The 27,910-nt window shown below is 37.8% G+C and overlaps 1 protein-coding gene across 1 annotated transcript in view; it reads right to left on the reverse strand.

Annotated features, from left to right (window-relative positions):
- Nucleotides 1-27,910, reverse strand: part of GNAQ (G protein subunit alpha q) — a gene marked incomplete at its 5' end in the record, with an annotated part of 124,843 nt that overhangs the window by 3,371 nt on the left and 93,562 nt on the right. Inside the window, 3 exons of the mRNA XM_084277988.1 lie at nucleotides 444-597; nucleotides 16,592-16,721; nucleotides 17,651-17,779. Of these exons, the coding sequence (XP_084134114.1) occupies nucleotides 444-597; nucleotides 16,592-16,721; nucleotides 17,651-17,779 (413 nt within the window). The remainder of the gene's footprint in view (nucleotides 1-443; nucleotides 598-16,591; nucleotides 16,722-17,650; nucleotides 17,780-27,910) is intronic.

The following is a 27,910-nucleotide window of genomic DNA, read 5'->3' on the forward strand; positions in this document are numbered from 1 at the left end:
TTACACAAAACTGAACACCAAAAAAAACCCCCAGTATGGAAAAGCATCTGTGGAAATGATAAATGCATTTTTATGCCTTTTTAGCTTTTATACTTTAAATGCTCACCCAACTTAGGAAAAAAGGACAGAATGTGATTCACTGCTAATATGACAATACTCACTTGAGAGTCAACAGTTTCCCATGAAAGGTTCTGCTATCCTACCCAAAATTAATTAAGGCACAAAATTAAATCCTAGCAGTCTAAAAAAATACCACAAGAGTTTCTTCACATTTTAAAAATTCAAATTATTAAAAATTGCAAAGCACCTTTTTTTTGGGGGGGGGGAGGGGAAAGAACAAAATATATCAAAGAATCTATCTGTATAGCATTTGTACAAGGATATTAGAATTTTTCATTGCTGCGGCATAAATACAGCATGAGCTCTGATGTCACAATACTTACCATCATACTCTGGAAAATAATCAACTAGGTGGGAGTACATAATTTTCTCCTCTAAGAGATCTTTTTTATTTAAGAACAGAATAACTGAAGAGTTCTGGAACCATGGATATGTGATAATTGTCCTAAAGAGTGCTTTGCTTTCTTCCATTCGATTCTGGAACAAAAAAAAAGTGGAATTTTGGTGGTGACAAAACCAATTTTTCATTCTTAAAAAAATAAATTAGTGCAATTTGACTTTATTTGGTAAACAGATCCATTTCATGTTTTTCCACCTTCTTACTGACACGTAAAGTTCAAGTAATTAAATAACAATTAATAAGCAAGCAGTCAAATAAATATGCAGGTATTTTCCTTTTGCAAATTCATCTGCTCAAGCGCAAGTATTCTGTAAATCACAGGCCATGAACGTGAAAGCTGTTAACAGGTACATCTGCAGAGTCTGAGCAGGCACAGTTACGACCAGCCAACAAAGTGACCAGTAGAAATGCACGTGATTCATGGTAGGGACAAGTATAACACAAGAAGACACAAATTGAACATCATTTATTTTATACACATTTCCTGAAATTTAAGCACAGAGTTAGGTAAGTCTTAGAAAACTCAAAAATAGCTGTGGGTAAGTTTGGAACCTAAGAACATTTTGTTAACACCAAAGGCTTCTGACAAAATATTGCTAAATTTGTTTCTGACATAATTGGGTTAGCTGTTAATTGCTTAACTGCTCCTGAAAGCCTCTTTGCATTATAGCTGAAACATAAGTGAAGCCTACATTACTATTTGTACCACACTTTTGTCTCTGAAAAAATTACGTTATGATTTGATATTGTTTTGAAAAACTATTAGGCTGACTTGATGTGCTTAATACAGAGTCAAAACAAATTGACTTCAAAACAAAAGAATTAATAGTAATGACGTGAATTATTATTATTAGCCTCAGACCCCTGAAAACACCTGTTTCACCCCCACTGTTCCAGAGAACAGCAAGGAGGTGAATCCTGCAAACTCTGCTGTTGGTGAACCATAAAGCAATCTGTCCAATAACTCAGTTTTGCAATAGGTGTGTTTGTACTGGCACTAATTTGCATTTTAAATAGACCAACATAAGCGTGAAGAATAGGAACTCTGAAAGAAAATGAATGAAACAACAAAACTCAAACCATTAAAAAATGCAGAAGCTGACGGTTTGGTCTCTTATGTCACCACAGGAGCTTCAAGCAATTTATAAAACTTCACTGCACACTGGAGTGGTGGATGAAAATAAATAGACAGATTTATAGATTAAGAAACTAATGCAGACGGCTTTTGTGCAGTCAGCTCTTATGATTCACATGGATTTCGATGGCGACAGCATTTCATTCAGGCAGGAGAAAATACTGAATTGTCAACACAGCTGAGCATAAAACCTAAGTCCTTGGACTAAGTGTTAATCAGACCACGTTTTCTTCTCAACTTTATATACAGACTACTTCCCTAAACAAGGCCTTACTGAAAAGCTATGGGGGCTACACAAGATAAGTTTTTCGTTTTTACAGCTTGATGAAAAAGAGAAGGCAATGTAAACTTACAAACTACTAGTCAAAATACAAATATTTACTTAAAATCATTAACACCTAGTATCTTCTAATGTGACACCCCGAAGGTGAAACATCCTCACAATTCAATTAACAACGTTCTTTCAGAGTATATTTGTAAGCTGTCGAACACTTCTCAGTAACAAAAGTGCACAGAAAACACCAAGAAATGCTTTATCTAAGTGTTTCTGCTATTCACAAAATCCTCCAAGAGGGCTGCAGTATTTTAATATAAAATGCTTTTTTTTATTCCCCCCATACACATAACACAAAATTGCAAAGACAAAATAAATAAATCAGTTCAGATAAATTTCTCACTCTTACTCCAGGAAACCTCAACATAACATAATATTGTTATGACATTGTTATTAGACGTAATGTCTAATAACATTGTTATTAAACCCAGAGCACATTTTCATTTTCTGTTTGAAAAGGATGCCAAACAAGATGAAGAAGAAAAGATAAGCAGATTTTAAAGCTACATTGATATCATTCTTAAAAGAATTCCTGGCAGCCTATCAGCTAAAACACTAACTCTAAGCGCCGCATATCATAAAAATAACAGGAGACACACATAATAAAGAACAAAATGCTTTGTCTTCAATGTAAGAAGAGTATGTCTTGTGTTATAAATTACTTAGAAATTCTGAGTAATACATATTTAATTTCACAGAGTCACTTTTTCCTTATTTTAAGTTTATAAGGCATATGACTTAAACTTCTCCTTCTTAAGAGATACCTACTAAGGATTCCGCTTGTAAGACAGATCAGAGATGAAGCACATTTCCATAATTTCAAAGACAGTTCAATTAATTCAAGATCAATATGGAATGTTAAAAAAGGGTACTAAGAAGGCAGTGTAGAAGACCTGCTTCAGAAAAATAATGTTTTATCAAAGGAAGTTACTACAGCCTTGAGGAATTTACAGAAATGGTCAATATGTGTAGTACAATAAAACCGAAAGAAGCTTGACTGCTTAAAAAAAACCCCAAAACACAGGACATAAAAAAACTAAGGATATCATTGATTATCTTCTCTGAATCTATCTCACATTGCAATACCACTAACAAATATGACTTCACAGAAAGCATATATAATATGATGCTGCTGCTAGAACTTTTTAAAAAGTCAGTTCAGTCAGTTCTAGGGTTTTCGTATCATTCTTACATTGAACAAGTGTCTGGCAAAGCCTTGTGAAGATATTAATAAAGAAAAATTCCTTTTCAGTTCATTGCATGACATACATAACATTATGTATGTATGCATTACTAAATGACTGCTATGATCAATGCCATTTCAGTGGAAGAAAATCTTAATCTTAGATCTTCATACAGATCTTTATTATTTTAAGCATTTGTACCATCCAAGGGAAACCTCTGAATGAAAAATCTGAGTTGTATCCTCTGAATTAATTGTTGTGTCCTCTGAATTAATAATGTGAGTTGTAACTGACATCACCAAATATTACAGGGCTTTTGTAGTCTTATTGCTGTCATGTATCACATTATCATCACAGTTTTGACATTCAAAGATCAAACCAACGAAATCGAAAAATCTGTAATTGAATGTTAACTATGGGGATTTTTTGGTGAGTTTTTTTGTTTGGTTGGGTTTTTTTCCCTTTTCATTTCTTTTGTAACTTCATTATACATAGACCTAGTAATAATATTTGAAAACTCGAGGGTAGTCAAGAGAAGGGGGAAAACCCCTAGTAAACAGATGTCCTAACTTCACACTTGGGTTGTTCCAGGTTTTTTTTACTGTTTTTCTGCCTCTTCTTAGTCACACTATTGAAGTCTAAGGAAAACAAAGTATTGAACATATCCTAAAGAGAAGGCAGATACTCACTGTACAGTTACCATACCTATGCCTTCTCTTGGTGTGTAGTTACAACATCATAAAACCTAAAGGGTGCATCCTGTTCCCTCCCTCTAACTCCCACCTTCACGTGAATGTTTTTTCCATAACTGAGCTCTTCTTTAGTGAACAGAATTCTTACCAGTTGTCTGAACTATAGGAAACCTGACTTTTCCCCCTTTCTCTATCTTTAACAGGAAGGTAGACACAATCTTATTAAATACATACTAAAGTCTCAGCATTTCTTAAGAACTGTCCCAAAAGCTCCACTACTGTAAACTTGAAATCTGTATCTATTATGAGAAACAATCAGCCACTGGTTTCTCCTTTTGAAATCATTCCACATATTAAATAAAGCCCTCTGCTTTTCATAGTTTCTGTTTCTACAGTCAGAAAACATAAAAGAAGGCAAGGGCAAAACAAAAAAAGCACAATGATTAACTGTTATTGCTTCAATTCTAAGGGAAAGTGATGGACTTCCTACGAAAACACTGCAATCTGTATTCTGAATTCAAGGGCTGTTTTTGTCAAACTCGTCACTGAAGAACTCAGCATAGTAATAATGAAGAGCAAGCGCAGTCAGCTTCTGTGGGGCACAGTTAATCCAACACAAGCCCTGAAGATGAACATTACAAATCAGTATGTTATGTTACTAACATCTAAAGAAAGTGGATTCAGCAGAAGAATTTGGCATGATTCTCACTATCAATATTCACATACTGCTGCAAAGCTACTCTTTTGCTTATCATTAGGCTCTCAGATGCTCTGCTAGGAAAGGTAGGAAAGCATCATCGTATGCTTTTTCATTCTGTAACAGTAATGCTGCTCCTACCAAATGCACAAAGTTGGATGGCTACCTGGATGGCTTCCACTGGTGGTGAAAACACTGTGATTAGATGGCAACAGTTGTTATTATAACCCAAGAGAACATAGAGAGAGCACTGTTATGTACAAGCACATCAGCAGGGATGCTGCTGCACTGCTGGTACCATTAAACACCATCCAACATGAATGAGTAACAACCCCACCTTTCATCTGTATAAATGTAAACACCACTAAGTGTTCACAGCCACTGTCACACATCCTCCACTGAAACGGCAGCAAAGTATTGGCTTGGGAACAATGGCTGGGAGGCTTCTCTAGAGTTCATCAAGTTTAGTCTTTCATTCAAGTAGATTTCCTGACAACACAGGAGCATGTCAGTAATTGTGTTGTCTTGAAAGCCTGTACAGATGGGGACTTTAACAGCTCTCTGGTTTCCCTGTCCTGCTGTTAAACTAACACCCAAAGGAAAAGTGTTTCTTCATATACAGCCTGAACTTCCTAACCCATAATTTGTTATAATGGTCTACCTAGAAAAGTTAAATCTCCATGGCACGCTTGTAACTCTTCAAATACTTGTCAGCAAGTACTAGTGTCCTCTTCACCAGTCTAAACAAGCATAGCCCCCTTACCCTTGTCTTCATAGGATACGGGGCCCTTCATGCCTTTCCTCATAGCTATGTGATCATGAAATTGCATTTATAAACCCTCTGCAGTTATTTCAGAGGGAAATGGAAGGGAATTTTTATTAAGGATGGTGAACAGACATTTTGGTATTTTGTCATTCAGATGCCATGCTCTGTTTTGCAGGAACTGAAAGATGTCCTAGAGATTTTTAAGTAGATTTTATCTGCCTGAGCAGAAAAAGCAATAGAGGCCCTGAGTTTACCACAGCAGATTAAACTTTCTGACAGGGCTTTACTATTTCGTTTTAGAGTCATTCAAGGACTGATCAGAAAATATGAAGCAATTCATTTTCTGACTATGTTTAACCTGTAGTACTTCATCTATCTGTTTCTCCAAATGCCTAAGAACAACTCAGCTTTTATGGATGTGATGGCAGTTAAAACTGGGGTGTTTTTTTGTAGAAGCAATTTCTTCAACAATGCTGCTTATTATTTTCTTTTAAAATCTCTTGATCAGAAAAATAGAGAATATACTGGAAATTGAAATATGTTTACAAGGAGATGCGATGCAACGGAAGCTGTGCCAAACCAAGTAACACAGTGCGGCTCTTCAAAAAGAGGACAGCAGCAGTGAGGAGCAGACAGTAGTATTTAGGGGGTTGTTCAAGCACTTGATCTGATTTTACGAGCCAGCTCTAGCTTACCAAACTGCTTTCAGAAAAATCTTACTTCAGCTTCAATGGAAAAAGCTGCAGAAAGAAACTTGTGAATAACTGGTGCACAGAAGCGTGCAGCTGGAGGTGCCTCAGGGCCCTCTCAGTGTCTGACAGCCATTCTCGGCAGCGATGCCAACCTTCACAGCAACCCCTCTCTGGCAGTGGCAACAGCTCCTTTGCAGGCAGTTGGCAGGAGGAAAACGCACAGCGGGATCACTGCTTTCACCCTCCCCTGAGACCGGGGTGCTGGCCCAGGCAACTTCCCTACTCTGCTTATGCTGCAGTCAGACAGACCGGTATCGCCAGCCACCACTCCAGTTTCCTTTGTTACCATACAGATACCAGCATGAAACTCTCCCATCCTCCACACAATCTGACACCGACACCAGTCCAATGTAAGAACATCGTAATGAAACACAGAATAAAAGATGCAGCAGAGAAAACTCCAGAAGTGAACAGAGATCTAACATCAACGGATCATGTAAGCTTGTGTAAGGCTATTCCAATTTCTTATTAAATTACAAGAAAACACACTGTACTTATTAACGAATCACAGGGCTGTCCAGTTTTATGACTAGAAACATGTTTTTATGATACAAAAAAAAAAGTCTTTCCACCATGTACATCTGTATAAAAGACTTTATGATGAGAAGTTTTTGTATGAAAATTAAATGTTTACGCAATAGACATACAAACCACATTTTCACCAAATTCAAACTCTTACTCTTCCTCATTTTTAATATATTTAAAAGTGGTGTACAACTTTCCACTTTTATTTAATCCTACACCATCCATTTTCATGTTAAAATAATGGATTTCCAGTTTGGATTTGTGTGGAATTCTCTTTTCTATCTGTTGCTCTGGAAAAAATATGCAATTACGCTAGCAATTGCAGAAATAACAGTTGACATAATTTATAAGCACTTGACACTAAGAAGTCAAATCCTGAAAAATACCTGAAGGGTGCTAAAACAGCATTTGAAAACTGGACTAGTAGGTACCCAGTGAGGTACCTACTGATGCCAGCTAATGAACATAGCACTTTGACAAAAAAGATCAAGTACAGTATTAATCTGAAGCAATAAACAGTGGTGGAGTTTCACCCGTTACTGTCATTCTGACTGTCTAGAGTGGCATCTAGTGGGCATACAGGAACATACAGACTTAACCAAAAATGCAGTGACTGGTTTTTTCCTTAAAAATTGTTAGCTACTTAAATAGTGTCTGTTAACAAAGTAAGGATTTCCAGATTCTGAGGGGCTGAATTTTCTTGAAGTGACGAGAGAGAAGGTGGTGAGGCAGTGAACAGAACGTGCTTTTCAGCCAACAAAGCAGAATATGCACGTAGCCGTGTTTACACTGGTAACAAGCGTTTATTTGAGTGAGAGGGCATTCAGACATGGTAGCTGCAGAAGATGATGTACAGATGCAAGGCAGCTTCAGCAAAGACTAATAATAATAATAATAATAATAAAAAAGCAGGGGTTAGTATTTCAGAGGTGTTTTTCAGTATCATGGTAATGGACTCTTACTCAAAATCTTGGGCATGTGAATGGTTTTTGTGTGAAAGTGTCTGTACTAATTAGGAATGTCTCCATTCTCCAAATAAGACTTCCAGCAATTATTTAAGTAGAGCACTGTCTGGCTGCACAGAAAGACCTAAAGTGTATTCTTTGGCAAGGAATTTAATAGAGCTGCTACATGAAAGTTGGGAAATAACAGAGGAAATCAGGAAGTGGGAGGCAAGTCCTCCACTATATAAAAAAGCAAATACAGTATAAAAATTGGAATCGCTTCAGATTTTTGCCACCAGTATAAAGCATAATCTTGCAGATACACTGCTGTAACTATCCACTCTAAGGAAAAAAAGTAATGGTTGTACAAATATTTTGATTAATAACTCAAATGCAGTAAGAGACAACTTCAAAGACAGAGCTCAGAAATAATTCCATCATTTTCCTCACTGGTCTTGAATCTATCTGTAAATTAGGCTGACAAAAAATCCCCCACCAAACCACCTAAAAACCCAAACTAAACCACAAAAACCTGCTGTTAGAAGACTGGGGAGACATTTCTGTAGATGAGGACTGTATTTTCAAATCACCTGGGAGAATAACGTCCACCTCTCCAACAATTTAAATTTGCAACACTGCACTCACCAATATATGGCAATTTTGTGTACCCAGCAGAGGGACCGATGAACCAAATGACAGCTGAAATCCATCGAATCAACATGTTCAACCACCATCAAAGCACAAAAATACTGCCCAAAAAAACCTGGTCCAAAACCATGGTCCAAACATTGCTGTCAAATATTTTAAAATAAAAAGTCTGCTAAATTATTTTTTATCAAATGAAGAAAAAAAGTGGTTTTTACCTATACCTACATATTGTTGAGGAAAAACGGGTGAAAATATTTAAAAATAAAACTGCAATCGAAAATGGCCCTTTTCTGGACAGTTTGACACCGGTTATCGAAAAAAAATAAGTGGCAATTGTCTTTGCCAGCAATTGCTGCCAATAGCAACATTTACCAGCAGCGTTTCTGGCAGCCTCTGCAAACCGGTTCACAATCATTCAACCTCCCATCTCCATTATGAGCCACCCACTTTAACAAAAGAGAGAGAGAGAGAGGCAGGCTCTGGCTCTTCCTTATGTAAATGCTTCCCAGCACTAATACTTCACATTAAAAAAGTTCTTTATCCACCAACCCCAAAGAAAATACATATGCGTATGAGTAAACAGGTATGAACAGATACAATACATACAGCAACAAGGTTTTGCGCAGGTGGTTCATGTGTTATTTTCTCTAGTTTCCAAACAAACAATGAGTTCTGGAGATTTTATTTCCCATGGAAATAACATTGTTAAATAATTATGAAGACTATTTGAGGATTTTAATTCTATCTGGGAGTTCATATTATCTCTCTGCCCTATGCCTAATTGTTCTGGATTGCTGAATGTTGATGAAAAAAAACAGACAACTAAAGTATTGTGTTTATTCACGATAGAGAAAAAGAGAAGCGCTCTGATCTCAACACCGTGTTCCTTACTCAGGGGCTAGTCCTACACAGCTTAGCATGGAGGCTGAAAGAAGTGCTGGAACTGAAGTGGAAGCCTGCCCAGATGTGAACAGCAAGATAGTTCAGATGAAAAAAATTAAATACATGCTTCAGATAATTGTCTCCATGAAGAGTGAAAGTATTCTGAACTCTGTGGCCTCATGCCATTTCTTATTTTTGTCCCACACCAAAAGAAAAGGGGACTGAAACACTGTACCAATTTGTCACTCCTTAACAGATCGTTCCATCTAGGCTTTGGATACTCCTGTATTTTGCAGAAGTATTTTGTACAGATCCAAAACATGAGCATGTATGCCTGCATCAACATACCTGTATACACACACACAAATGGGTTCACATTAAAAATACCTATCCTGTGTTTCACATAGTTTTTTTATGTAATTTTTAATGCTTTAAACTTTCATGGGAATATTTTTTTAACAAACCACGCAAAGTTGATCCTTTCTACTTGGACAACCTAATAATAATTAACTTTTCCATCAATCAAAAGAGCTGACATCCTCACACAGTGCCTTTATTCAGTACTTGAAGCACAAAAACATTGCAGAAAACCACCCTATGGAGTTCCTAGGTTTCAATTTGCAGTTGTGGCTGAGGTACCGAAACCCCAGTTTTCTAAATATCTTGTTTTGCCTTCATGTAAGTGTTACTTGGGATAAAGCTCAAGACAATTCTTCAGTGTAAATTAAGTACCATAAAGGTTAACTACATTTATTTAGATATCTCCCTTCAAATAAAGTAGGGTTTTTCAAGGTTTTAAAAAAGCTATGGCAAAACCTCACATATTACCACAAAGATAGTCCCCAAAGAAAGAAATAGCAACAAAAAATATTTCACTCATCAAACTATTATTTTTCTACTTAGAAACACAGAAGAATTTGTGTTGGAAAGGACCTGTAGAAGTCATCTAGTCCAACTCCTTGTTCTCAATAGGATTAACTTAATCTTTAGATCAGGCTGCTCATGGCCAGGTCTTTAAGATTTGAACATCTCTCTCCAGGATAGAGATCCCATCCCTCTCTAAGCAAGCAATTCTACCTCACTCACTCATGTGTAGCCATCACCTTTCAGCCCTCATGACCTGTGAAGACTAATCTAAACACAGCTTTATTGAGGGCTACCATCTTTACTAAATCACTACATGGTTTTAATGATGCCCTGGTGGTACTGTTCTGGACAAACCATTCTTAAGAACAACTTTCTTCCTAGATTATTTAGCTCTGCATTGCTTCCAAAAAAAGATTCCACTAGTCACATGTCCCTTTCTTCCTTCCATGCCTCCCATTCCACTTTTCTGAGTACCCCCCTGAATCCCTGCAAGGTTTGTGCATTGGCTTTTGGAAACAGGCTTGGGCCACTTCCAGATCTACTGATTCTGTTAACACCTCAAAATAAAAATGTTATGCTTTCCTGCTGCTGGTGCCATGCAAACACCTGCTGCTGGCAAACGAACCTACTACTCCATATTTCAGAAACCTAGAGGACTCAAAGGGGGAATCGCAGCTGCGCTTTGCTCCTAAGTAACAGCCATGGCTTTATAAGCCTGTAAATTTGGAATAAATGTGTAAAGCAATGGGATGTTGAACACATAGTAAGAAAGCATCACGTTATAGCAGCAGAATTCTTAACAGTGGACGCAGCAGTCTTCATGTAACCCTGGCTGCTGCACTGCTGTGTGTTAGACAGCAGCACTGGAGCAGGATTAGGCAAATTTCTGGGGAACCCTTTCTGTCTGGAACAAGGAGAACGCTGACATATGCAAAAGCATTTGTGGGAATATTTAAAAATGACCGAGCAAGACTGGAACAAAAAAGATTCACACTGATCATATGAGGTTAGATGATACAGATCCTTAAAGCAGACAAAGCATTTGATTCCATGTAGTAAGCAAGTGGAAACCAGTGGACAGATGAACACAAGGCAAAAGTAAGATGCTGTGATAATTATGGCAGCATTTTTGTGGATGTTTGTTGAACAGTATGGCATCTGTCAAACTCACAGAAAAGACAGAACCCAGCTAATAGTTTAACATGTGTGAAAGGAGGACACACGGGAAGTAACGGCAATATCTGATGTAGCTTGAAGGCATGTGTTTAAGGTTTCTTCAGCCAAGACAGCCCTTCTGATATTATTTAAAAACTCAGAATTCTTAAGCCGTTACAGCCTGCTTCACACATGACAAACATTTTCAGCAAGAGCTGCAACCTGGGATTAAACCTGAAAACACATGAGTTATAAAGACATGCTAATTTCTATAAAACTTTAATGCAAATCAGCTAACAGCTCTGAAGATTAAAGGGAAGGGAAGGAAATACTGATTTAAGAAAAAATCAGTTATACATTATTATGTTAAAATATCAATTTTGGCTGCAGCTAAATCAAATAATTCATGAATACACAGTAGAAACTTTAACAAAAAAAAGCTTTAAAAAACCAAACAAAAGCTTAAAACCAAGAGCTTTAAAACAACAGCTTTTTAAAAAGAATCAGTACTCTTCTTGACAAGAATCTCCTCCTTTTCTGATTAAAAAGAACCAATAATGGTTCCTAATAAACCTCTTTAAAGGATTGTAAATTACCTGTCTGTATAGGATATATAAATGAATTAGACCTCAACAGAAAAATTGGCTTCATTTGCTTTGTTATCTAAGGTCAGTGAAAACCCAGCATATAAACTACTTGTAAAACACAAGTTAGTTACTAATTACACAAAGTAAGAGCATCTTCAGGGATTCCTTTGTATTTAAATCATTAATGAAAAAAATGCTTAACAATTAAAATAATGAAAAAAAACAGTTTCCTAAGGCATAGAGATGCATACATAAGCTTTTTTATGTATACAGGATACACAGTATGCAACTATAATGCTGGACATTAGTGAAATTCCTTACTTAAAATTGAAAGTGGGAGGAGTACTAGTTGTTAATACTACAGTTATCTCTAATCCTGTTAAAACTTCACACATCTTTAAACCAAAATGTATCAGATCTGACTAAAATAATCTAAACTGCAGCCGCCTCCAACTGATTCTATGGAATGGATACTCACAATATTCATGCTCACTTACTTCTAAAAATTACCTTTCATCAGTGAGCACCTTATGCTGCCCAGAGCCTCGGCAGCATTGCAGCCTCTGACCGTACCTCAGGAAAGACAGTAACTGGTTTTTGATTGTTTTAAATTTCACTTAGTCTACTAATCCATTAATTTAGCTGAATGGAGGAAACTGTATCCTGCCTTTCGGATGGGAACACAGAAAAAGAGAGATCTCTACCCATAAAGACGTACCTCCCCCCTCACCACCCCCCACCACTTTCATAGCCACCATAGACCTACAGAAGCTGTATGGAGTCCTGTCTGCCTTAACACTTCTGGTGCACTAAGAAAAATGTGTATGAGCATCAACAAACCCCTTCCTTTATTTTGTCGTTTCTAAGTACTTAACAAGCTCTGCAAAGGTAATGAAAACCTTTTTTTTTATCAAACCAGATTTTACAGGCAGATTGTGATGTCTCTAAGTCCTTCCACGGTGGCAAATGGTTACTGGTTCTCTTATGAAGCTGGTACTCATTTTTGCACGTACTGCATTGAAATAATGAGCTACCCATGATACACATTTAAATGCAGGATATCCTGGGATATAGATTAATATAGTTCACCTGGAAAAAAAACCACCTTCCTTTAAGCAAGCCATTTGATTCTAAAAATGGGAAAGTCCTAAACTGTGCTCTTTGAGAAAACCCAAAGTTTCTCCAAATCTGCTTTTGTAATTCAGAGCACAAGCCTGACCTATGCAATACATCATAATACATCATAAATAAATTTACCAGAGAGATCATCCTTCATTTTTTATCTCACCTCTGTCAAGACTTTTCTGAAAAAGTGAAAAGGTCAAAGATTTGGTAATTTAACTTATAACATGTTCTCCTTCATCACATCACATCAGACTGAGAGGCGATTTACTTAATTTACAGTACTATTAATGTAATTAGTATATTACGTCCTCTGGATCAAATTTTGTCCTCCTTTCCTCCAATGAATCTAGACAGAATCAGTGTTTTATTATATAAGGGCAGAATTTGGAGCAGTTAGCTATGTCTCCTTTTACATGTATTTAAGAAGAGACAGGCAATTCAAACCTGTACATCATCTGAAATTTTTGGAAGATATTTAAATATACTGTCTTTCCTAATTCTCCTCATTTTCTATTTATGCAGCAGAATCAGAGGCTTAGTTATGTACAATCTAGAGATAATCAACAGAGGGGAAATGCCATTGTTTCTGAGTATTACCTATTAGACAAATGATAGTTAAAATACAGTTTTGCTGCCATGCATGCTTTTCTTCAGGATTGAAGCCCCCAGCTCTTTACAGCTGCAGATCTTTGTCATGGGAGTGCAATTTCATGGATGTATCATTTAAGAGGCATCTTACACAGGACTAAGGCAGTCTGAATACTTGCCTTATTTTCTACGTATGATGTCCCCCTACAGAGTAGTTATTATATATACCCCAGAACTTTTAATACTTAAGTCCTGCAAGACGAAGATAGAAATAGTTCCCAGCTCAATCCCACATATACCCAGTGAGCAAAAGCCCTTGAGAGACACTCAACTCAGTATAGCCTCATCTGCTTTATAATCCAAATGTATGTCTCTTGAATAAGCTCAACAAGGGAAGAAATGCATTTACAACTGAGTCCATCAGCACTACATTCTGAAACACACATCAAAACTCTTAAGAGCTCTAATCCATTTTCATAATGATGAAGGGTCATGTAAGCACACATGCACCAAATGACAAATAATTCCTACCCATTTATGTTTACTCATGAAAATGAGATAAATGAAAAACTGTATTAACTAAAAAGAATGCCAAAGATTATTAAAAAGTATAGCTTTCTTTGTAAAAACACACTACAAGGAAAAAGACTTTAGGCAATAACATGCAGTGGACTAATTAGATAAAGAAAGTAGGCCATCTTACAAAATTCATACTGTTTAATCAGGCCATGAAAGCTATGCAAAGGGAGTAACAGAACACTGCAAGTTGTTGAGTCAGATCTTTTAATTTCAGTAAGAGGCACACAGATCAAAGGAGGAGTAGATTCTATCATAGTATCACACTGATGGCATACATATGAAGAAAGTAGGACATTTAAACACACTGTCTCACTTTGGTGCTAAAATTTTAATACTGTTTCACACTTTAAAGGTACGTGTGAAACATATCTCTTGGCTGGTTACCAATGTCTCCAAGTTAAATTTACTGTCTTCCCTACTGAGCTTGTCACAACCCAGTGAAGAACAAAAATATTTTTGGGGGTAAATGTCTTAATTCAAGGTGTCAACTAACACATCTAAAATCTTTTCCCATATTTCTGCCACCTTCAGACAATCTACACTTCATACGGGATGAATAAACCCATTCTTCTCCCATGTGTTCTGGGCCTACAACATTGAAACACACAGGTGAAGGAAAAAAAGCAGGGAAGCAGGCAGACTGCTGGTATACCAACAAATTCTAAACAGAGTGCAGTTTCATGAAAGCCAAAACTAAGCTGGCCAGATTTGGATCCATCCCAGGGCTAGAGTAACAGAGGCCCAGGGCTGATGGAAAGCACTACCAGGTTATGTACGTGTGACTTAAAGACAAAAACTGGTTTGAATTAAAGTTATGAACATATTTTAAACTGGAAGACAAAAAGGTTCAGAAGTTTTCCCATGTTGTTAACAGAAAACATAAACAGTTTAGTAGGGAGGTGGAAGAACCATCTGCAGGACAATAAAGTTTTACAGCTTCTGCCTCCACAAAGCGTTTCAAAAGTTAAAAACCAAAAAATCAGAACAGTTTTATGAGGCAAGTGATCTTTTTTGAAATAGCTGAAAAGTAGTTATAAATAAACTTTCACAACTTCAGGCATCACTTCAGTCGTTGGGAAGCCCAAAACGTAAAGGAAATCATCAGTCTGATCTTCTTTTCAGGTCATAACACGTGAACCCTTTTAGCTTACTGGAACACGGAGCAATATTGTATATTCCAAATGATATAGCCCAGGAAGGTATTTCTCCATCTTCTACATTGGAGATAGTCTAATTCATGATCTGCACACTGTAGTTATCTGACAAACCAAAGCAAGGGGCTCAGCAAGCCACCTAACTAGAACAGGATGTACTTAATAGGCAACCAGACTCAGGCAAACCTCTCCCTGTGAGACAGTTCCTGTAAGAACTTCTCCCTTTGAAAAGACAGTATGAAAACACAGTGATAAACAGCTAATTTCAGGAAGTCTGAGGGGTTTTTTTTGATAACTAGAATAGCCTCTGAAAATGATCATAACCAATTTCTCTGTGTGATTTCCAATACATTTTATTTTGACTTGTATAATTAAAATGTTTTAATACTTCTGTGCTGACTTTGCGGCTACAAAAGAATAATGCAAGCAGACAAAAAGTATCACCAGCCCTTTCTGGCTTGACTTGAAATGAGCCAAGTCTGACTTAGTTCTCTTTTTTCTACACGTGTCTAGCTTCCAAAACTACAAGAGATAAATTTGTGCAGATTACATCATCATTTTTGTAAATTCAGCTTTGAATGGTATAGTTGATTATATAACTACCATAATGGTATTTTTCTTCCATGGAATGACTATAAATATAAAAGTTTTCAGAACTCCTAGACTTTATTAAACAGTGAATCCTGATGAAAGTTAGGCATATAAACATGAAGTCCAGCAACACGTACTTTACCTCGCTACATCAACTATTCTGGTAGTGAAAGCAACAGGTACAGAGCCATGAAGAAAATTTAAATGCTTTCTTCATTTTTACCTAAAGCTTTTAAGTATGCTTGAAATGTTTTGCATAGAACGATGCCAGTAAGTAACTCATACAAGCTTGACAAGTAACTTAAAACAGTACTCAGGAGAGACCAAAAAAATCTAAACATTAGGTATTCTCCCTATTCTGTCAAACTCTACTCAAAATACTGCGTAATATTGTGCTTCGTCCCTTCATCTCATCCACTTTCTTACTTTTGTTATCTATTTTTTTAAATAACAATACAGTATACATCCCATGCCTTAGGTCAAAGAAAGGAAGTTTACTACTTTAGGGTCACTTCTAGCAGAGAATCTATGGGGTTTTGTCCTCGTTTCCACTATCTAACTTTGTGGGTCTGCTACATAATGCTAATTGCATAACTAACTTTAGTAAGAACATTTTCTCAACATTCAACCACATTCCCCTTCAACGCCCATCAGAGAGGTTTCTTTGAATCCTACATGGAGAGTTGATTAACTTTGCTGTATTTAAGATTGATCCCCTCCTCCCCTCTTGATCCCTGCAGTGCTTGTCACTCCACTGTCTGCAGCTGTGTAGGACTACAGGTAGCTGCACTTGGAAAACACCTAGGACAAGTGAACAACTTTTTTTTTTTCATTAAAAGTGGCTTTTTTTGCTGGCGTTCTCTTACCTCATTGTCTGACTCCACAAGCACCTGATCATATTCACTAAGAGCTACTAGGAACATGATAGATGTGACATTTTCAAAGCAGTGTATCCATTTTCTTCTTTCTGATCGCTGGCCTCCTACATCCACCATCCTGCAAAATTAATATCCACATCAACTCCACAATAAACACAGAAGCACATGTAAAATGACAAAAAGCACGAATTTAGTTGAAAACGCAGTTCGGTTTGGTTTTCTTCATTATTTTTTTCTATAGGTATTTAATGAAATGTGTTGTAATTAGACAGTTAACTGTATCTGCTTTTAAGTCTGATGTGTTTTCTGCACTTAAAATTACTGTGGGTCTCCAACCCTGCAGGTTTCTGAGATACAAAGGACTCATGACCAATGTATGCCCTGTGTATTCAGCAGAAACAGATATGAACAGAATAGACTTGATCTGCCTTTCCCCCCAAATTAAGTGTCAAAATTCCCAACTTGTTAAAGCTGCCACGTTTTAAGAGAACAAATAGAATAAAATACGTCTCTACTAAAATTTTGATAGCCAAAATGAAAACTCAAATTTGCTTGCACTGTATTCCCACTTTATCTTCTGTCTCACTTTAACTAAACACATAAGTCTAACTTGTAATTGCACAGTTACTTTTTGAACAACTGTACTTGTACTCATGTAGGGTGTTTTTCTCAAGAAATCAATTACACAAGTGGTAACTTCGTCTTCCATAATATACATTAATCACTAGGACACATGACTATTTTCAATATTCTTATTCATAGGGAAGCTTTGCTATGGACTGTTTGAAAGATGAATTGCAGCTTCTCCTATCAGTAAGAGCTACCTTCGGAAAAAGACAAACCTAACTGTCTTTCTTCTCTAACATCAGCTCCTTCTTATATGTGGACAATTACATGAAAATACAGTCATCAAGCCCAGGTTTTAAAGATGCAGGGTAATTGCTTTTTATGCACTTTTAACCAGTATCCTACACACGGTATTACTAATGAGAAAGGAAACAAAAGAGAAAAAAAAAAAGTAGGTGCATGTTAAAACCTTCTTCCTACCTGAAAATGACGCTCTGTAAGTCGAAGGGATATTCAATGATCCCTGTTGTTGGGACTCGAACTCTGAGCACATCTTGCTGAGTTGGCAGATAGGTAGAATCCGCTATGCGGTCCAGGTCATTAAGATAGCTACAGACAGGGAGAAACAACAGGAATGCAAGACAGTGACACCATCATCCCACTGAGGAAAACAGAAAGGAAGATTAGGGAATGGAAATGGGCTGTAGGGTAGGAAGGAATACAACAGAAAAAAAAAAAAAAAAGCATTATAGGCATAAAAGAGGGAATAAAGTATAAAACTGTGCTCCACCCTCCCTTCCGTACACTTTCATAGCTTCAAACAGCATAATTATCCTGCCTTTTTTCATAAAAGTTTGCTTGGCTTTCATATGTAAATTCACCAAAGATTCAAAGCTTTCAATTATGTAATTCTGGCAATTTAGAGACAAATAGTATTACAAAATGCGTGTGAAATACAAAATTGCAGTTTTGAGTATGCAACATATTTCTTGATATTTACTCTTCAGTATCTACACAAATACATGGACAGACTAACATGATTCTCCCAAGGAACAGGGAACTTGTATGGATAGATCATTATCAGCTATAACACAATAGGAAGATAAATTGGAGACTAAATAAAAAAAATAAAAGGAAAAATCCACCCACTGACAAATTAAAAAACTCTTTAGATCTTGTTATCAGAAGGTAGCACTGATTATTTAGTGGGCTCTCTGGGACCTGAAAGCCCTGCATCCTCACTGAAACTTCTGATTTAGCAACCCTGCAGTACATAAAATTCACCCCCAGTTGGTTAGAGAACAACCCAAAATTCCCACAGAATTGCTTGTAAAAGTTCATTAACTACAACAGGAAACTCTTCTAATATCGATTAATGGTGGGTTTCAGCCACAAAGCACCAGTGTACTGGAGGTTTTCATTAATTCTCATTTTTAAAATAAGTATTAATGTGTGTGTGATAGGCTGTTTGGGTCCAGAAGCTGGACATCTCATAACATTTGTGAACCAGACAGCTTGGGGTCTCCCCATCAGGCAGAAAGACTGCATCATGAAAGTTCTTGGGCATTTGGTTACTTCCCAGTACAAGAATGACTGAGAGCTAGCCACTGAGAAAACAAATTAACCTGTGGATGCCCTCATTTGTTCTAGGGAAGGGGAGCCATGATCTTATAATTTATCGAATGATAATGGATGACTAAGCTCTGAATATGTTCTTTTCCCTGTAGTTATTAGTGAAGGTGCTCTTTTTAAATAAACTCACACAGGACATAATTAGATTTCTAGACGCTCTGAATGATTTCTTAATAAAATAGAGCAAGTTATCCTGAACAATGACAAAAACAAAGCAGTTTGATTTCTACCTTACAGCAAAAATACTGAAGAATTAATTTGTTAGGTCTGGGAGGGAGCCAAAAACATTATCAAATCTCCCTCTCCGTGATTTTATTCGTGACAGGTCAATCCAACAGTAAACAGTGAGGAAGTTACACACAGTCAGAAAAATGTATTGAACCATGTATCTCAGCTAATTCAGAATCTACTGCCCTGAAAATATTTTCTGAGAACACCGATTAGTTTCTGCCAATATGAAAGAGCCTTGAGAGTCTGAGCACTTCATCTGTCTTCAGGTGTTTTTCACAAAAAGTAGAATGGACAAGCACAACATCAATTTGTTGGTGAAAAAACCCCAAACCCAACCAAAACCAGTACAAGTAAATAAAATCTATTATCACCACAATAAGACTGTCAGAGGCTCTGTACTAGCTTCTTTTTCCCTCTTCTCCACCCAGAACTGGTTTTGGTTTTGTACCATGATTCTCTTGTGGGAGATTACGAAGAAACATTGTGGGTCACAACATCCTACATGAGACAGGAGAGTTTTAAGTGAATTGGTCAGTGGCCCATTCACACCATTGCCTGCCTTCCTCTCTGGCAGGCTTCAGCTGTGGTCTCCAGCCCAAGGGCACTGCATCTCTGCACGGTGAATGCGTTACCAGGTAAACCTGTAAAGTGCATCTGCCTGATTTCAGACAGGCAATAAATGGGATATCAGTTAAATCTCACTTGTGTTACTGGAAACCATTAAATGGGCAGACGAGTTTGGTTGAGTTTTTTTGGTCCCAGAAAAAAACTGCTGATACCATCAAGTACCAGAAAATGCTTATCTTTCCCTCATTCTTGGTCAGTGCTGCTCAAGCTCTGCTCATTCAATTACTAAACTGCAATCTTGTTGCTCCTTTCACCCACAGCACCTTACACAGTCTACACAGTCCACAGAAGAACCCTTATTGATACCCATGGACTCTTATGTGGAATTCAGATTTTAATGAATTTTGTAGACTGTTGCTATGAGGCAAAGTAGTAGGCATTTTCTGCAAGTGACTTCTAATGCTTCTGCAGATTAGTTACACTTCCCAACTGCTGTTACCACGTGTGGATACATAGCTTCACTTTCTTTTCCTGCACCAGTAACATGAAGTTCCCTTCTAGGTAACTCTAGAAGGGTTAAGCCCCTCTTAAAAGTCACCTAACCTCTAAAATAATGTAGCACAATTATAATTTAAAAAAAACCAAAGCCAAAATCTGTTATCTTTGGGTAGAATCATAGAATGGTTTGAGTTGAAAGGGAACTTAAAGATCACGTATTTCTAGCCCCCCCCCCCCCCCCCCCCCCGCCAACATGGGAGTAGGAACATGTATCACTGGGACTGACATCTGGGTCTTTCTTTTCCATTATACCCACTGCTTTTTATCACATCTGAAGCTTTTTGGTATATTGCAGAAATTAATGTCTCTCTTCAGCTGGGTGCAATCTTTCTAAAATGCCAAAGGGAGCAAATCAGCACACTTACACTCAGTACATTAACATGACTTTTGTATTAATTGCGTAATGCTGTGCTGCTATGTCTGTAGTACTACCTGGATAAAAACCAAGACATTTTCTCTTCTCCAAGCACAAGAACAGACTTTTGCATTGCATTAGGAGTGGGGTGACAGTCTGATTTTTCTGAATAACTGATTTGCTGGGTTGACTCACTATCTCAAAATGCTGAGAGGGAATATGTAAATGAATACAGATGACTATTTACATTAACACAACTGGGATAACATTAATATTTAAAGACATACTACTGGCACACAGAATTTTCACATATTACTATTATAGCTCTTCCTGTAACATTGAAAAATTATAATTTATCATAGTTTAATTCACTGTCACAATGAGGACTCATATTTTCAAACCTTTGTGACAACGGGGTTGGAGATTTAACTTTTCCCCCCCCCCAAAAAAGCTGGGGTTTAAAGAAATTCTCTGATCACCAGGAAAATGCAGCACTGCATGCATAAACTTTAAGTTTATTAAACAGTTTATTAAGCTATTTATTTTAAAATTAATTTAGTAAGCTACAACTTTAAATAAAACCAGCAAACCTTGCTAACTAATGCCAATCCTTTTCCACCTTCAACTCTGCTGGCTCAAACCCCACTCCAGCTGCAACTCTGCTCATCCCCAGCTGCCAGCTCTTTCACCTGTGCAATGGCTTGGTGACACGTGTCTGAAAAAAATACTCTGAATAGTGAAGAACTACTATTGAAATGATTCAGATTTTCAAATGAAATAGTTTATTTGCTGGACACAGCCTGTGGTGCAGGAAGTCTGTAAGCTCCAGCAGAGAACCAGGCTGGAGTTACTTTCTCTACTAGCTTATATACACCCTGAAGAGGACTTAGGAAGCCAGGGCTATGTGAAATGTCTTGAGTCTTGCAGTTCATACGTGTGAGAAGTGAAAGAAAATTAAGATACTGATTTATTTTTTAATCTGCCTATTAAAAAAATAGCTTTGAAGCCCTTACCTAACACAGCCCTAAACACAGTACTGACAAATGTAACGCCCACCTGGGTAGAAAAAAATCCTGCACACATACACAGAATTTAAGCACAGAACAGATATGCAAAGGGTGTTCTAGGGTAGCTTGCCTCCTTCAAAATGTATGCATGGACACTACAATCAGCCTTCACGATGCAACGAACTCTGCAGCGTAAACCAGAAACGGCTACACATGCACTCACAGGCAAACCACAAGCCTTGGCATAAACACGAACTTCCACAAAAGGCGCGTTGCCAACAACTGCCCGGACCAGATGTTTCCTCAGTTTATTAACTTCAAAATTTTAAATTACAGTAACAATATAGATATTGCAAATACCCTGGCAGCTGTCCTGAGGGATAGTCCAGGGTAAGCACCAGCATTACCACAGAGAATTCAGTTGTATGGGTAGGAGCAACTGTGCAAGCGATTTAGGTCTCAACTACAGGACACTGAGTTTATTTTTACTGCCTGCTAAGAAATGTCTTGCTTTGATGAGACACACTGTAGCTATATGGCCTCTTACTCCAACAGTACCCATTCAGCTAAGCATCACACAAAAGAACAAACCAGCAAAATGGCATAAAATTACTTTAAAAAGCCAAACCACATAGGTCTGAGTAAATTTATGGTACAGACCAAGTTTTAAGTTATTTATACCTGTAATTAAGTTTTGTAAAAATGAATTTTAATGGCTGCTGAGGTAATTTTCCAGGGGGTTGCTATAGCAACAGGCATAAGGTGTATTACTGTGGCGATGCGTGTGCAATGAGCTGCTGGCAGTGGCCCTCCGTTGACGTCAGGAGAAACTGCCACAGTCTCACAGCACGCTTGTGATCTGCACGCTGACCAGAGGCAGAGGAAGCTTTTTGTTTCCCAGTCAGTGCTGAGAGAGAAGTACTTATTTTTAATGCACTTTACATCACGTACACAAGGCTGGAGCCTGCAGCCAGCTTCGGGGAAGCTGCGAGGCTATGGAGGTGCTAACGACGCCCTTGAAAAGAGAGCAGGTTTCAAAGGTACTGTTTGTCCACATTTCAGAATAAACAGCAGGAGCACGATCATGGGAGTAGACTGACTGGCTCCATAGTTCCCTACATGCCTTTCCCATATAGAAATCAGGCACAGAAGTGAGACTCCTAACCCTAATAAAAAGGCCAAAGTTTAAGGCCATTGTTTTAACCAATAACCTTCAGTAAGTTAAACATAACCCGCAACACCATGAACAGGTAGCTCCACATTTGGCCTTAATTAATTTCCCAGAGCTACATCACTCAATGAAGACAGACCATCAAAACTTACTTGGATTTACTTTCAGTGAATGAGGTCTTGAAGTATCTTCAATATGAAGAAATATGGGACAGGCACTTCAAACACACACCCTCTCCAGCTATGAGACAGTATTTTCCAGCATCTTTAGGGTCAGATTTTTGTCACAAGTAATCAGGTTATAGAGCAGCATGTTCTCAGAAATAACTCCATATGATTAATATCTGTAACGTAGTTTAAGTATATAGCCTAGTTCATCAACAGAAGGCATTAAGGCATAGGCAAAGGGAGAGAAGCTACAGCCTTCATCCCTCTGCAACACCCGTTTTCCTTTCTGAGGCTGAGAACAAGAACTATTCATCAGTACTGTCTAATAACTCTCCCCAAACTCAGCGGGCAAACTGATGTAGCAAGATACTGAATTAAGATTCACTAGCACAGTAACAAACCCTGTGCTTAGAAGGCATCTGCCTGCAAGATCTTCTGAGTACAGAAGTCCCTGGGGAGCAGAGTGCCTCTGAAATGCGCTGCTGAGGAGAAGGGATCTGCCTGGCATCACACCAAAAACACTACCAAGAGAAATCTCTTAGACCAAAACCAAACATGCTGAGAGGTAGTTATTGGCACTGATAAAAGGTCAGTCTAAAATCAGCAAACAATGAGGCTGTTTCTTAATCTATATGAGGAGAATGAGAGTAGAAGGGAAGAGGAGACGGACTAATGCCAAGAAACTCTACAAAGTTTGTTGTTTAACAGAGAGTCTGTTGGGTGACTTCAGTGTAACCACAGCTATAAAAGCAAGGCTTACCAGCAACATTTCATATGCAAATGCTTTCACTGTGTTCAACCACCTTTAAGAGGTATTGAATGGCTGACATTTTCCAGGTATGATAGTAACCATAAACATTTACATCTTTTCAACCATAAAGCTCTGTGGTTTAATAACACAAAACAAAACAAAGAAAACATTAAAAAAACCCCAAACCCCAACCCAAAAAACCTTCTTGAAATTAACAGCTCATAGATATGACCCTCTACAAAATACTCTCTCTCATACCTACCCAGTGGTGGTACAGGTGAAAATAAAACCCCAACCAAAGTCTATGGCTAAGGTTATTAGTTGAAGTATTTAATAAGATCCAATGTATCTGCCTTTTGGACCCTTGCTATTCTATTTCCTTCCATACTGTTAGGATTTGGTGTGATTTGGAGGGGTGGTGGTGGTGAAGTTTTTTTGTTTATTTTGCAAAACTCTGAACTGACTGATGAGATCACCCCAAATGAGTACTAATTTTGACCATGTGCTCAAAAACAAGCTTTGAGTGGGAAAAGCCTTTTTCTGTATTTCTGAATATGCATACAACTTGCTTGCCTTTCAACTCCACATATGCAAAATGTTAAAGTTGCTGTAGCGGAACTTTTCCTATCTCACAGAGCTGCCAGAATAACTGATACAAGTGTCCTCTTTGCTAAATTGCTGCAGCACGGTAAATGGAATCAATTATCAGTGTACAAACACAAGCCATGATCAAAGCTAAGTATAAACAAGTACTGGCCATGTTCTTGGGATTTCTGAGGAAGTTTGCATTTCTGAGCCTCCACACCACTGGTGAAAAGTTGAGGCACGTTTAACAGTTTCCAGAAGTTTATACAATCTTAATCAAAAGTAAACACAATGAAACTCAGGTCTTTGCAGCGAGGTAGGAAGAAGTCTGCACTGCATACCCACCCAAATCCTACCTAGCCTTCTCCCTCAGTTTCCTGCGTGACGAAAAGCCAACCTTACAAAGGCTGAAAAAGACAAGTAATCAAATAAACAATAATCCTTATGCAAGCTTTTCTTAATTGGAAATATGGTTTAAAAATTATAAAGATATCAAAACCATATTCAGTACTGCATGAAAAAAAAGGATCCTGAAAATACACACTGCATACTGCTTTATATAACCCCACTTCCCTTTCTGAATTTCCCTAGTTCTGTTGCGTAAGCGTCAGTTTTTCTATAGGATGCAGTGCTTTGGTGTGCAGAAGGTTTCATGTCTCATCTTTCTCCAGACCTTCCTTTTATATTTGGGGGCTACATCTGAGGCATAAGATAGGGTTAGTACTTGATCATTAATCCTCAGACTTTCATTTTTATTTGCTGTTTGTAACATATTGTACATCGTATCGTATGCACAGTGTCAGCTGCTTAGCAGGTCTCAATCTAGGGCAGTGTTAGTCCTTCTGAAAGGCTCACACAGACCCATGATGGTCTGAGAACTGCTTGCAGCTTTATGAAATAAAAAATGAATGTTCTGATCGCCAGAGGCAATACCAGCAAATGGAGTAAAGTGCTGTAGTGAAAACTTATATATTCATGCGCTGATCTTCTCCCCTGTGTGCTTCTAAGCACGCGCTGTGTAGCAAACAGTAATTCCACTGAAATGCACCTGTTTCAGAAGTGGAACATTGCAGCAAAATGTTATTTTTGATGGAGACTTATGCAGGAATTAACTGTTCAGCTGGAGTTACGAAAAACTTCAACCTCAGATGGAATACTGTCCTACAAAAATTACTAGATGACCAAAGCACTACAATTCATGCAATGTTTTCACAAAAGATGAAATGTGAACAAACAGACATCATTAGGATTAACGTCTTTCCTGTTAACATATAACTAATGTTCTGAAGATGTCCTCAGAATCACACTTTGGAGCTTTCATTACAGGGTAAAACACCGGAATCCACATTTTGGTACAAACTGTCCAGCTAACTCAACTCACACGATCACGAGGATACGCACCACTGTAAAACTGTAGGAACCAAATTGTTAAGGGTGACAGCAAAAGGCTGAAACTCTCTGATGTGTGTGTGAGGATGCCCTGGCATGTATGGCTCATGAAGCTGTGCATTAAATACTAGCAGAATGCAGTATTACATACCCACTGCCATAGGTAACCCAACGGGGCAGTAGGCTTGGGGTGAAATATAGTAATTATCTGAAGTGTTAGAAAAGACAGTCATGGAAGAGAAACTAAACAGGTATCTTCAGTGCTTGTGTAGCAACTACTGAGGTGTTGTTTGGAGGTATACAACGACGTAATATTTCATTTCATGGGGGCAGAGAAGGACAAAGTTTTTCAGCAAGGCTCCGGGACACCTTCCAGTTTCTGAACAAACACTTCCTACTTTTTCTTCATGAAGGGAAAAGCCTTAATGTCATATTGGGGAAAAATGGTGATCACAAAGACAAGTTGCAACACAAATTCTGCAAGTTGTCACATAAATGAGCAATGTTACTTGTGGCAGCTGTCTCTCTTCTGACAGCAGTTAAGATTGCTGCCTCTCCTTTCTTCAGGCTTTGAAGCGCCAAGATATAATCAGGCTGTTGACTAGCAAGCTGTTTACATTCTGGGTAAGGTCTTACAACTCTACTGAATGATCTCATCTCACACAGCTATTAACTTAAGGCAATCCACACTGTGGTGGTGGTTCACATCTGCCTCACCCTGCAAACGGTATCTGAAAGGGAAGTGGTTTAGTGGTAAGCAAGTGGGTAAGTCACCCCATAATGTGTATGAAAAGAGAATAATCTCTATTTACCTGACATGCCTACCACAGAGCGGTCTAGAAATTGTTTTTAAAAACAACATCAACACCCAACTTTTGGAGTATCCATTGGCAAGGGAAGAGAATGGAATGTATTTGCTGAACCTCCAAGAGGTTCAAATCAATTTCAGTGATGCAAGAGAACTTCTGGTAAACACACATCTGATGTATTCTTCCAGGGTACTAGTGGTGAGTATAGAAATATCAAAAATGTGGGCTAGCAGTGAAAAAGCAGGTCTAAAGATGACAAAATGTGCAAGTACAGAAACATAAGGGAATATATTAGAAACCAGAAACAGAATTTAAAAGCAATAAAATACAGAGGAAGAGACAGGACTGTGTAACAACGCTGATGGGCAAAATAAAAGCAACACAGACTGAAAACAGCGGGAAACTAGAGAAAAGATGAGATGCTTACACAAGGTATGAATGAAGGACATGTGTGACATATGGACACATATGCTTACAAGAGAGATGGTGGACAACAAACCTCTTTGGTTTACACATGAAGTCAGAAGAAATTACTGAGGCTCGCCAAGTGAACGGGCACGGGGTGTTTATTTCTGTCTTACTGCCAGTTTTAAGCACTTTGTTTTCTTGCTTTGCGACAACAATTTGAAGCTAGAAAATCCTATTTGGGTGTTTTATTGCTAAACATACACAGCTGGGTTTTTTGAAACATTGTCTCTTTAGTTTCTGATAATTAATTTACTAGATTTACATACCTGAAAAAACTCTACTTGCAAGCATAAATATACAAGAGTCTTCTCTACAGACTCACATACAGTGATTCACAATTCTAACTTAAAACAGATTTTTCAGAAATCCATAGTCACCGAATTTGCAAAAACTCATGCTAAATTGCTAAACATGTTGAGCTTGAAAAATGACCAATGAACTGGTACATTATCTTTTACAAGGCAATGCACTAGCAGTTTGCTTCCATAGCTGCTTAATTACTTATTCCCTACTACTTTTAATAGCACTCAACAAATCCAGTATGGTGACCATTTCATTAGAACTAGCTGAAAACTATGGTACTCAACACAATCTGATCTGTTAAAATAGCATCAGGTAATTATTTCCGACTTCGGAGAGTAAGTCTATTTCTATCCTCTAAGGTAAGCACATGAAATATGTACATACATACATACATTTCAACTTTAAAAACAGTATCACATCTGTTGTGGAAACAAAGTTAGGACCTACAAATATAAGAAATTAAAAGTGTAAGCCAAGTTCTGCTTCACCTTCTCATGCTTGCTGCTTACTTCAATGTGGAAACAATATGAGAGCAGACTGTTGGTAACTTGCCTCCAACATTTGCTTGAAGTTTTTCACTTTATGTAATACTCAACCTGTTTACTTATCGCTAAAACCCAAAACACAGTATGGTACCTTTTCGAGCACCCAAACACGCCGCTCTGCTTTGCGCCGCTCTGCACCAGAACACGCATGCACAAATGCTACGAGGGACAGTTTGGGAAGGGAACTGGCCCCACAGAGAGG

This window comes from Gallinula chloropus (assembly GCF_964237585.1).
Source record: "Gallinula chloropus genome assembly, chromosome: Z".
NCBI lineage: Eukaryota > Metazoa > Chordata > Aves > Gruiformes > Rallidae > Gallinula > Gallinula chloropus.